At 41.8% G+C, this 13027-nt stretch overlaps 1 protein-coding gene across 1 annotated transcript in view; it reads left to right on the forward strand.

Annotated features, from left to right (window-relative positions):
- Positions 1–7308, forward strand: part of chd6 (chromodomain helicase DNA binding protein 6) — a 255681-nt gene extending 248373 nt beyond the window's left edge. Inside the window, exons 43-46 of the mRNA XM_034165956.1 lie at positions 922–1161; positions 2700–2840; positions 3512–3616; positions 3691–7308. Of these exons, the coding sequence (XP_034021847.1) occupies positions 922–1161; positions 2700–2840; positions 3512–3616; positions 3691–4875 (1671 nt within the window). The 3' untranslated portion in view covers positions 4876–7308. The remainder of the gene's footprint in view (positions 1–921; positions 1162–2699; positions 2841–3511; positions 3617–3690) is intronic.
- Positions 7309–13027: the final 5719 nt, after the last annotated feature.

The raw sequence follows: 13027 nt of genomic DNA on the forward strand, positions 1-13027 counted from the left end.
CTAGCTCCTGATCCACTCAACTACCTGCTGTACACATGAAATACAATCACAGTTTAATACTGTATCATTGCAATAATTTGAATGTAGGAATTTATTTGGCACACAGATGAACAACAATAAAGACAATAACAAAACACATTAAAAGAACAACGTACAGAGAACCCATGTGGTTGAAAGGGTGAAGGCAGACGCAAAGCTTATGTTTGTGTATGAGGTAGGGTGGGGGGGTGACATACAGCCTAGCCAAAATAACCTTTTGGGGAAAAAATAGACTAGTCCAGAATGCAGTCAGCGTTTATCTGGACATGTTAGCATTTTACTATTTCTTTGGGACTTTATGACACCTGTTATCTGCAAAAGGTTAAGAACAGTGTTAAGGGCAAAATTCACCTTGAACATCATCCGTTTAAGCTCCTCCCACCTGCTTGTTCCTTGTTTCCAGTCGTACTATGAAATACTGACTTCTTTTTGGCTATAGCATTGACGATGCCCATTTGTGTACATTTTTTTTATTGTTTCTGATTTTATCCTTTAGTTTGTTCTGTTTGCTGTTAGTTTTGTATGTATGACTCTGAATTGTGTGTCATGTATTTGTACGAACCATTTAGGAATGTCACCTCTGTAAACAATCTTGAATTCTGCAGCATCGACAATGCATTTGCCTAACAAGGAACATGCTAACTGTTGTTAGCGTAACTGCATATTCTAAGCTAACCCCAACAGTTTACCGTGGTGACGATTAGTGTTTTCACTGCGGCCTGTCAGAAGTTCCACCACATCGATGCAACATTGTCTGATCCAAACACCATTGCATTCCACATAGGGAAACCTGGAAATTTCGTGAAATTCCAGCTCTGAAAATGATTGTCCTCAGATAATTTCCTTTCTGTGTAAAGTCTGTGTTTCTCTGTCTTCCTGCAGGGCCGAGTGGAGGTGATCAGCCACTCCTCCGTCTCCTCCTCCACTTCCTCACCATCCCCGTCTCCCTCAGAGCGACCCGCAGGTCCTCCCACGCCTTCGTCCTCATCTACACCCACACCCACCCAGACTCCCCCGCAGCCCGAGATTGTGGCTGTGGACAGAGAAGCAGCCAGCAAAGGCCTGATCGAGTGGTTGAGGCAGAACCCAGGGTACAGCATGGACCTGCCCGCATTCACGCATGTGAGTCATACTGTTATCGTTTTTATTTTAGTTTTTACCTGGGGCCAAAATATGGCCATCGGGTATTGCGGAGGCTTTGTATCTGTCTATGTTCGGCATAAGTCCAGTCCTCTTACTGCCAGGGCCTTCAAATCGACTGGGAACATTCTTGGGACACAGACCTTGGACAAGTTCAAAGATGGTGAACCTTGACCTATTCTAAGAGGTCAAAATGATGGTTCTGTTTTTGAATGAAAACAAAAATATGACTGTGACTGACGTTGCGTACAAGAAAAAGACACATGGAAATTTCCTCAAACTTCATTTCAAAATTCTCTAAAAACTAACTGCGATTGATGATTGTGAACTCCAGGTATATAAGGGGAGCAGATTGTCATAGAGAACAAATAGTGAGGCACATGGCAGCGCTGGCTCATAACACGGACGCACTTTACAGGAAGGGTCAGAGCCGCCTGACCTCCTGGCTAAACTTACATCTATGCAGATCGTTTCTCCCGGCTGCTGTCAGAGTGTACAATGAATACTGCTAGCACTGTGGTAACCATAGCAACCAGGACAATAATCGTGTCATTACCTGCTGTATTTATTAGGTGCAATAATTTAACTTATGGTGCAAACTCAAGTCACTTTACCTACTATATTTTAACCTGTCCATAGTGTAAATATCAGAGTAACTTACAGTACATTTCATGCTGAAGTCACTTTATCTGATCACTTTTACATCCCGACAGTGTATATCATCCCGGCAGTGCAGCATTGAACTGAACAGTGGTAGCCTTAGCTTTACCCAGCACTCAGTGTGTTTTTCGTTCTTGTTTTTTTTAAGAGATATTTGTTTGTTTTATTGCATGCCTTTCTGTCTACTCCTATTGTTCTATGCTGCGATGTGACACTGAAATTTCCACCATTGAGGGATGAATAAAGGCTTATCTTATCTTCAGTGTTATGTAAAATTCCATGTTACATCTGATTCATTAAATATGACTCAGATAAGATATTTTCTGAAATATTTTACTAATTTGTTTAGGAAAATACGAAATAATCCAATTATTGATGATTTTACATCAAGTTACACCCTTTCATGCATTTCTAGGTTTAAAAGGTTTTAGGAATTGTAAGAAAACTGTTTTCACTCGCCCTGCATCCTGACATGTCTCAAGATTCATGCAATAAGAATATATGTCAACCCAAAAAATTCAAATGTAAAAATTCAAAATTGATAACCAGCCATTTTAACTAATCGTTTAGCAGCCAAAATTCATGTGGGACAGGAATACCGCCTAATGAATTCAACTTGTAAAGTTGGGGGTTTTATTCCCTCTTCTGTTTATTCACGTAACTCATGCCCTCCCTGAAACAAACAAACACACACACACCAAATACGTGTTTAAAAATGACACAATTCTGAGTTCTGACTTCCCATTTCCAAAGTATGTTGAACGCAGCATAATGCTGCACATTATTTTGCTGTGGTCACTTTCAAAGTGCCTCCCTCTTGTTATTTCTCCTCCTCCTGCTCCTTCTGCTCCTCCCTGCAGTCTGGAGCGGGCTTGTTGCACGGTTTCGTGGAGCGGCCCAAACAGAGGAGGCATCGCTGCAAAGACCCCACGAAGCTGGATGTCAACTCTTTAACTGGAGAGGAGCGGGTTCCTGTTGTGCACAGAGGCACCGGGCGCCGGGTAGAACACACATTTTTTTTAAAGACATTAAAAATATATGTGTTGAAATAAATACATAAAAAGGAAGGTACTTACTTCAAAAAAAATTGATGGGCATTGACTATTTTTGAAGAGGCCCATTTATTTGGGGTATTCTGATAAAATAGTAAAATTCTACTTTAAAATTTCAATTAAGGACATTTTAAGGAAAACTTTTATGTCCGAGCTTGTGACATGTACTTTAATAATGTCACGATCATGTATTTGGGCAAGAAGCCTTTTCTTGATGTCCTGTAAAGTAAAAACAAATTTGATGACTTTTTCTTCGTGTTTTGATTTGGAATAGAATGTGCAGAGTTCCCAGTGCCTTTCTGTCTATGGAAATAAAAGGATTTAGGGCTTTAGTCACTTTTGTTTAAACACACTGCTGTTACTTTGAACACAACCGTAAATATGAATTCATAAAAAGGTTGAACCTTTAAAGTTTGCAGTTTTTGTGGTTGTTGTACAGCATTGGTTCCTAAAGTTGGGGCTTACCCTCTACCGGGGTGCAGAAGTATCAAACTAAGCAATACAACTGGGACAGTAAAAATATTTATTTTAAGGATATTGGTGTCTACAAATGTTCAGCCCTGCAGAAAACGTTCTGTGGTTTTCTCACGGTAACAGTTTACTGGTTTCTTGCTTTGCAGCTTGGTGGTGCTATGGCTCCGGCCATAAAGGAGCTTTCGCGATGGCTGGATGCTAACTCGGAGTACTTTGTAGCTCCTGACTGGGCTGATGTGGTCAAACACTCTGTGAGTAAACCGTCACCTGCGCACAGAAATGTCACCTCACTCCTGACCTTTAACCTCCACTTTTTCCCTGACAGGGTTTTCTCCCGGAGGGGAAGTTCTCTCGGATCCTGACGGAACCCGTCAACAAGGACCTGGGCTCCAGGCGTCGTGGGCGTCGGCCTCGCAGTGAGATGCCTAAGCCCCTTCTGACTATCACTGATTCATCGGCGTCCGGCCTCAGCTCGCCACTCTTCATGAACGGGGGCTTAATTGGCAGTATGGACTCGATGGTGGCCATGCAGAACCTCCGTGGTGGTATTCCAGGAATTCCCATCTCTGGGATCATGGCAGCTGGATTCCCCCATGGCTTTCCTGCGGCAGTGCCAGCAGGGGGAGGCACAGCATCAGCAGAAGACGCCAAGAATGGTTTGAGTATGCTACCCATGATGCTGCATGGCATCCCACACCCCCATGGCGCTGCGATCCCACAACACGCCATGTTCAGTGTTGGCGCAATGGTGGCACACACTCCGCCACCACCACCTACTTCTCAGTCCATCGCCTCCTCCCCGTCCTCCCCTACCTCTTGCTCTTCTTCCTCAGTGGCTGCTGCAAAGGTTACCACGACAACGGCACCACCTACGTCAGAAGCAGGAAGCCCTTCTTCGACGACTCCTGCTGATCGGGAGAGCACGTCATCGGGATCTAGTGGGGCTGAAAAGGAGAGGAACCGGGAGGAGAAAGGAGGTGCGGATGGAAACAAAAGACCAGGAGGGGTGGAGTCACCTGCCATCATTACATCCACCAGCAGGAGTCATCTCGGCTCTGCGCATCTTGGAGGCGGAGCTGGCAGCCACCTTACTTTCAACCCCTTCCTAATCCCTGGCGTGTCCCACGGCTTGCTGTACCCCCATATGTTCTTGCCACATGGGGGCATCATGACGCTACCTGCCATGCCGCCCGGCGCGGTCGACGGTTCATCGGGCAGCCCGAAGAGGAGGAGGAAGAGAGAGGAGGAGAAGGAGGCAGGAGAGTCAGAGGAGAAACAAAGTACAGTAAAGCCCAGTGTTACCGCCCAGCCTGCTTCCTTATGCTCCTCCTCCATCTCTGCTCCAGACCAGGACAAGACTCCACCTCCAGAACCTACTGAAGACCCCCAGACTGGACAGGACGGACCAGCAGACCCACAGGAGCCGGACTCCCATAACAGCCCAGAGGGAGTGACCACAGGGGAAGGAGGAGGGGAGGCAACAGAGGAGCAGAGACAGGAGGAAGGGTAGAGGAGGAGCAAGACTGCCAACAACTATAAAGGGAGGTGAGGTGTACACGGGAGACGCAGTACCTCCTGTCACCTCCTGCTGTCTACAGTGTAAAGTTTGTGCCGTGTCTGTTAGTCAGTGTCCTTGTAAAGACTTCTCTGATGATGGTGACTGAAAATAACGATGATTATATCCAACTTGGTTATGTTTCTTTACCATGGTCCCGTCCCTCCCAGTGCTCCCTCTTTGTGTACAACAAGTTGCGTAAGAAACTATCTTCTGTGTATTCTACCCATTTGTTCTGCATTGCGTCAAACACGCTGCAGATCTGCGAACCACAAAGGATCTGTTAAACTGAAGTAAGGTCAGTGTTTCTACGCAAATCAGTTTGGACTAGTTTTTGTGTTTGCACGCACACGAGGACGAGGGAGGAAGAAGCAGAGGAGGTCAAAGGTCAAAATGAGTCTATTGGACAGAGTTCTGTCTTATGATTTGGCTTCTGGTACACTCCAAAAAAATTCAGTCTTTTTTTTTCTGTGTCTTTCAACACCTGCAGGCGAGATTAGCATAGAAGCATGTCTTGGTAAGACTGAAGAGTGATGCTACACGCCTGTTCTTAGTGCTGGTAATCCTTATTTAATTATTTAAGAGCTGCTTTACCAAGACAGGAGAGGGCAGCCGAGAAAAAACACATTGCAATATCATCTGCGTATGGCAGCATTTTTAAGCTTTTTTTTTTTTTATTACAAACTACCAAATCAGAAAACCACAATTCTGCAAAAACGTTTTTGACTGATTTTGATCAGAAATTCAGCTCCTAGTTGCTGGTTTTGTATGTTTGTTTTAAGAATGTCGTGTCCCTAACACTATGAAAATCGTCATTGGTGATTTTATTTTATCGACTCTGTGCCGTTGCTGCTATAACTTCTTTTTGAAAGCCGTTCAGAGAATTAAAGTGTCATGAACTCCTCGTGCTAAAAAAAATCTAGATTTTTTTTTTTCCCTTTTGTTTTTTTTAAAGAGCAGGAAGTGTTAAGTAAAACAGAAAAAAATATCCCCCAAAACAGCGACTTTTAAAACAACATCTTTTTAATTTGCTTTCAGTGATAAAAGCAGAGAACAATCATGAGATTACTTTATGTTATTTAAAGAGTTTTGTCGTTTTAACTCTTGACACAAAGTCACTTTTTGGGAGGCCCCACTCTGACAGCGGGTGTAGCCTAATTGAAAGAACTGATGAGAGGTTGTTTTTTTTTATAGCGAAGGGTGGCCACCAGGGGGTGGCAGTGAGTGGGGTTGACAAAAATTTACCTGCAAGTGCTGTGATGGAAAGATGTGGAGAATAGGAGGAGATTTTGTTCCACGTGAAATTAAAGTAAAGCAGCAGGAATAAAACGCCCTGCGACCCCGACGTGTAGCATCACCACGAATTTTTGCGTCCTCTGATTTCTTTTCGGTGTGTGTGTGTGTGTGTGTGTGTGTTCCCCCCTTAATGCAGATCAAACCACACGAAGATGGAAACAAAGTGGACTGAGGACATCGTCCTTGTTCTTTGTCTCCTTTTCCTCATGTAGGTTTTAATAATCTGTCTACTTGCAGGTCGTACTGAGAGTTTCTAAATATGTAAATCTCCGGCTGTATATTGCTGTTTTTTAAAGTGCACCATTTACTCATTCTGCCTTTGTTTCTCCACGTGGAAGAAAAAGAAAAAAATACTTGACACCTGTGAGAAGGGTTAGTCCCGATGTTTCCTGTATCAGACTGTACTGTACATTAAATGGATGCAAGTCACTGGTTTTTCAGTCTTTCATCACAGGCTGAGGATTTGTGGGGGTCAGATGTTTGTGGGGATGATGTTGAACTTACTATTCTTACCTAATTCATGAAAACATTTTTGCACAATGTCTTTGTGTGTGTGCGCGCGCGCTTGCATATGTGCATGCATGCATATGTAGCTGGGTTATTTTTTTCCACTTTGTCTCATCACTTTTTTTTTTTAATTCCAAAGCAGAGTTGTTGCCTTGTCACAGCCTTGTGGCTCCATATATATTTGTGCTTTTCTTTTACTTTGCCAAATATGTTATTTCTTATTTATCTATTGTTCAAAGAAAAATGCCTTATTTAGAGATTAATTCCCCCCTGCGTCATTTCGGAGCACATTGTTACAAATTGCACTGTGTGAGGTGCGTTTTCTTCATCAGACACTAATGTGAAGGTACAACCGTAAAATTCCTTGTGATAATTTTCACAAAAGTCAATCGGTCGTCCCTCAAAGCACAAATGAAGATTAACAGGAAATAACTATTTCCAGTGCCTCTGTACGGACTTCCTGCTTTTTATGGCCGTCGCGTGCTGTGTTAGCATCATGTTGCAAAGTGTGCATTTTGTGTTAGTCCCGCTGGCTGGGATCAGACTACACGTCTTCTTTTCAAACTGACCAGTTTGTTCTAATAACTGGCGTGACTAAAAAACTGAAAATGGATGACAGTCCCGTCACTTTCTGCCAGACTCTTTCCCGCTGGTTCCGGTGTTTATCTTTGAATACTGTAGCCTGAAGTAGATAAGAGTCTGTTTTAGTGTTACTTCTGCAAGTCTGGTACCTATTTCCAGCTGGGTGGACTGGGATGGTGTCGCTAAAGTGTCTTGTCCAAGGATGCACAGACAGTTTGACTACGAATCAAATCCAGAAGTGGACTCCTCTCCCCCTGATCTACCTGGGCTACTAATACAAAAACGTTTGTGCCACCGCAAGTCTTGGCAAGTAACGGCACTTTCCTGAACTGTACTGCAGTACTGACCTGCTGGGTGGGCTGCTTTAATCCTCCTTCCAGAATGTTGGACATATCTGGTGCCAGAGTTCTCGTGGAGTCCTGCAGTCAGCTTTGAGCTGCCCAATCTCAGACTGCCAAGGTGGTGAAAGCACTGATTGAGGGTAAAGCAGCGAGGATCCGTGATATCTGGGCTGAACTCCTTCAGGCTGGTGAGGACGCTTTTCTCTTAGTGTTGCAAGCAATCGTTATTTTCATTTGGGAGACAGATAGGAAGAAAGGAGGTTCCTCTGTCAGAAGGAAGGTCTGACTTCCTGGTTTGAATTACGTACAGTGATAACCCACTGCTCAGGTACTTGGAGGGTTGCTGAGCAGCTGGAAGTGAGCATGAGGAACACACGTTTCAAGTTTTATTCGAATTTAAGGACTTTGATCTTGAAATGATGCCTCACGTTTACTTACCCATTTTTACAGCTGGGAGTACTGAGACGATGCAAATCAAGTGTCTTGTCCAATGACACGGACACGTAGCATGAGCAGGCTTTGAACCCAGGCCTACGTTTGTAGGCCGACTCTCTACAAATGAAGTTAATTTCGTAGACATATTTCTGTTTTGTGGATTCTTGCTTGAAAAGGTTTGACTGTCTGTGTTTTTTTTGTTTTGTTACAACTCGGTTTTTAAGAGGGGAGCTGATGGTCTAGTGTTTAAGCATTGGCCTTTGGACCAGAGGATCCTCGGTTCAAATCCCAGCCTGACTGGAAAATCACTAAGGGCCCTGGGGCAGGGTCCTTAATCCTCTAGTTGCTCCCAGTGTGTAGTGGGCGCCTTGCATGGTAGCAACCTGCCATTGGGGTGAATGTGAGGCATTGATGTAAAGCGCTTTGAGCATCTGATGCAGATGGACAAGTGCTATATAAATGCAGTCCATTTAAGACTTACATGTCCTGTTAACAGACTGACGTGTTGCTGCCTGATTTTACAGGCTGAAGTCTCTCCTAAAAGTTACTGTTGTGTAGTCTGATCTCGGAAGAATGAGTCCTTTTGAAATGTGTTACTGCATGTCACCGTTTGCAGATGATGCCACGTTGTTCAGTGCCATCATTCTCTCTGTGTACCGGGCCTTCCGTTTGGTAGTTGGTACATCAAAGGTTGAAGGCGCACACAGACTGTATAAAAAGCAAGTAACTGTTTTAGATTCTTTAAAAACAAACTGGTATTAAAGGTGTTTATGTACCACAGCTAATGTGTCAGTTAAAAAAGAAAACTGATTCAAGTCTATACCCCTGTTCCCCTTTATGCACACTGCTGCCTGTTACTGACTTGTTTTTATGTAAAAACTTGAAACCAGATCATAGGTGTGGTTGATGTGCGTACAGCAATGGATCTGCATTGTCTTTTTTTCTGTTTGTTGAAGTCCTTTGGTTTATCTTGAGTGTTCTTCAGAAAGGTCACCTCAAAATGTTGTAAACATTTATCTCTTATCATAAATAATGTATTTATTGTACAGTTTTTGTCTTTACATTGTTGTTTCATGACTGATTAATGGCCAGCTTGTCACTCTGGAATCTGTCCTGAAAGACAAAACATCATTTTGGCTCACACGGAGTAAACCGCTTTTCTTTGTGGTATCACTGTCTGATCTACTTTGTCAACTGTATCCATAAAGTACCTCGTCTTTGATTTAAACATGTCACAAACAACAATAAAACTAGTGACATTTTGCGACTAGTTGTATCCAACTTAAAGGAACTCCAGCTGACAAATTTTTCAAAATACTGAAATCTGTCGGTGAACCTTGTCCAAGTTGGAGATAAGAAGTTTACTCGACAACAACTGGTCATCTTATTCTTCTTGGTCTTCAAGACATTTGGCCACAAGTCCAGTTAGTGCCAAGTAAACATCTAGATGAATGTACAAAACTATATAACTTTAAAAAGTGGAAAATTTACATTTTGAAAAAGTCAAACTTTCAAGAAATTTAAAATAGACCTTCTAGTTTAAAAAAAAAACTCAGTTGCATCTATGTTGAATATTTTTCCAATTTATTTCTACATTGCCAAATCACAACCAAAGTTGCCCCAAACTGCTTCACAAGAGTAAACTTTAACATTACAGACCCATACCCAACATTAAAATGTGTTTCTTGAAATGCTGTGACTTCCTTCCAATAGCTTTTAAAAAGTTTTTTTGGCAACTTTTTTCTTCTAACACTCCCAACTTCTTTTAGAAAAATAACTTTAAAATTTTTTTCTGCCACATTTTCCTTTTGGAAAGCAAACATTTTTGTACACATGCCTGATAGCACGCACACAAATGTCGCTTAAAAATCTGCTTTTATCTTTGTGAGCAAACAGATTTGTTACTCACAGGGCCTGATTTACTAAGATCTCATGTAATGAGTGCTAAATTGCATGGGCATTACAACATTTTACGTTGGATTGGTGGACGTTGTGTTTGTGATTTGTGAAGAATCATTGCATAAATGACAGCGGGGAGTAATGTGACAGACATCAGTATGTAAATGGGGATTTTAATGATACTAAGTGAAAAATGAAATTCAATCACCCGCTTGCAGGTTGACACATCATAAGACACACATTTTAACTGAAAGTTATTTGTTGAACATTTAACTCAAAAATGAATGTGCCTTGAAAGTGGTTTATCTGCTATTTCACAGGAGGTGCAAGGTGTGTGCACAAGCCTGGATTCAGAACCACAATTTTCATTTATTCGTGACCCTGCTGTTTAACAGACTGTGTCCATTCCTTGTCTGTATATTGTGGTGAGCTAGGGATATCCTGAATAAATATTACTCATTTGTAATGTTTCAGGCAAAGATCTTAAAATGTGCATTCACATGACGGAGGTGCTTTTCATGGGATGGGTGCTGAATCTGATATTAAATTCATTATTTGTATGTTACTGGAGGGAACATGACATATGTAGATTGAGAATCCTATAGATTTAAGTTTTATTTGTAGGTGGAGCTGTCCGTTCTACAGGCCCTGACCTGCTGTTTCAGCCCCCGTGCATGACACTGGACAGATGCGCAACCTGAGAAAAAGAAAAACCCAGATAGAAATGTAATGCTGGTGAAAAGAGAACATAGACACAGTGTCACCTTTAATTTTCTTTAAGCGGTTAAAAATATTTTGTTAAAAACAGGCCACTATAAATTGATGTTTAATGGTGGTGTTTTCTGTGTTGAAGAAAAATAAAGAAATGCATACCCCAAACAGCTCAGAGGACTGACTTTGAATCAGATTTACGTATGCGTTTGCAATCCCACGACACAGCACCCTGCTTTCAAACATGCAATCTTGTGCCCCCTGAACATTCTTCAGGGCTTGATTAAATTGTACAGCGTGTGCTAAATTAATCAATTTGCATGTTCTCCTACCAGTATTTTACACACTTGGGTAGATGCACCCTAAACTACATATTCATTAAGGCAAAAGTATTAAATGGACCATGTGTCATTTAGCTGATTTGAAAGATAAAATTCTCTGCAGATCGTTACGACATCAGCTTACACATTTGTTGTAGGTGATATGGAGTTTGCATGTGTTTGTATGTGCAGATCTTCAGTAAATCAGGCCCTTAATCTGGAGATGTGGTATCAGTACCGGCAACAGTTATTAAAATCTCAACATTTGTGATATGTTTTCAGTGAGTCCTTAAGAGTTAATGTTGGCTTGTTATATTGGGGGGGTCCTGTCTAAACCTAAAGGCTTTCTTCTAAAATACCTGAGAAACATATCACTACTTGTTGGGGTGAAAAGTTCAAGTTGGAGAGTAACTGCACTGCCCCCATCTGGTATAAATGACTTCCATATGCTCCAGAGGAACCTGGTTTTCGGCGTCTGCATTAGCTTTTCTCCGGTGTTCTACTCACACCGGGGTCAGCTGGTACAAAGACCGTCCTTCGTTCGGCGGGCCTGTTCTGAAGCCAGAAACCGAATCCCTGTCATCTCAAGATCACCTGATCTGAAGCAGACTTCTGTCATTTGTAATGAAAGATGAGACTTTGAAATGTTAGGAAGTCGACCACAATCCAGGAAACGGCCAAAGTTCTGAGACTCCTGCAGGATTAATGCAAGACCCATTTAGAGGTCAAGTTAATCACCAGGTGTTAAAAAGTTTCCAGCCAAAACAGCTGCGTGAAGACTGAGTGGATCCACTTAAAAATAACTACATTTCTCTTAATCCGGTCTTGACAAAACCTGTTTTTGTGCCTGTTGCTTGAAATGGAAAGAAGCTGCTTTGGGGAAACAACCTGGTTACAGTCCTCAAAATGTTTGGTCCTCTGTTTGACAAAAGCTCATTAAAGGGCTCACAGTTGTTGGTTGACTTCTTGGGCGTTCCAGGTGATCATTCTTTCCGGAGTGAGATGGGGCCGTCCGATCCGTAGGGACGATACCCATCTCAGGGCTCAAACACACTCAAAAAGTCGTGAGAACATCACCTCCAGCTACCTGAAGGAGCTCCACTGATTCGGGTGAGTTTCATATTTACACTTCTGTTATTTATTTATTTGTCCAATTAACCTGTTCACTTGTGGAACGTTCCAAATGGGTGTTCTTTAAGCATTCAGCAACTTTCCCAATCTTTTGTTGCCACTGTCCCAGCTTTTTGAAATGTGCTGCAGGTATCCATTTAAAAATGAGCAAATACTTGCACAAAAACAAAAACGTTTGTCAGTTTGAACATTAAATATCTTGTCTTTGTGGTGTATTCAGTTTAATATAGGTTGAAGAGGATTTGCAAATTATTGTATTTATTTGCATTTATGAAGTTCCACCCAGGTTGAAGTCAGCAGACACAAAATATTTGGAATATTTGTTTTAGCAAGGGTCTCATGCATTCAGTCTCTCATAAATGGTAAAAGCATGTTGCTCGTGGGGATCCATGGGCTCTAGATTGGGTAGTGTTTATAAAATAAGTAGCTGACATTTTTCAAGAGTGGTAATAGATTGTGCAAAGTTTGTATATAATGAGTTGGAATGGCGTGTGAGTCCAGAATGTTTTTAGGCCCTTCAAATTTAGACCTCAACAGTTAGAAGAACTCAACCCTTTTATTTCCTGTTAATTTTGTATTTTTTAATGTTAATTTCTTGTCAATGTATTTAGAAATTGTTTAGGTTTTTGTTATCATATACACACTACAACCCCTGGCAATAATTATGGAATCACCGGCCTCAGAGGATGTTCATTCAGTTGTTTAATTTTGTATAAAAAAAAAGCAGATCACAGACATGACACAAAACTAAAGTAATTTCAAATGGCAACTTCCTGGCTTTAAGAAACTATAAGAAATCAGGAAAAATAATTGTGGCAGTCAGTAACAGTTACTTTTTTAGATCAAGCAGAGGGAAAAAAAAATATGGACTCACTCAATTCTGAG

The sequence above is a fragment of the Thalassophryne amazonica genome, chromosome 3, assembly GCF_902500255.1.
Source record: "Thalassophryne amazonica chromosome 3, fThaAma1.1, whole genome shotgun sequence".
Taxonomy (NCBI): Eukaryota; Metazoa; Chordata; class Actinopteri; order Batrachoidiformes; family Batrachoididae; genus Thalassophryne; species Thalassophryne amazonica.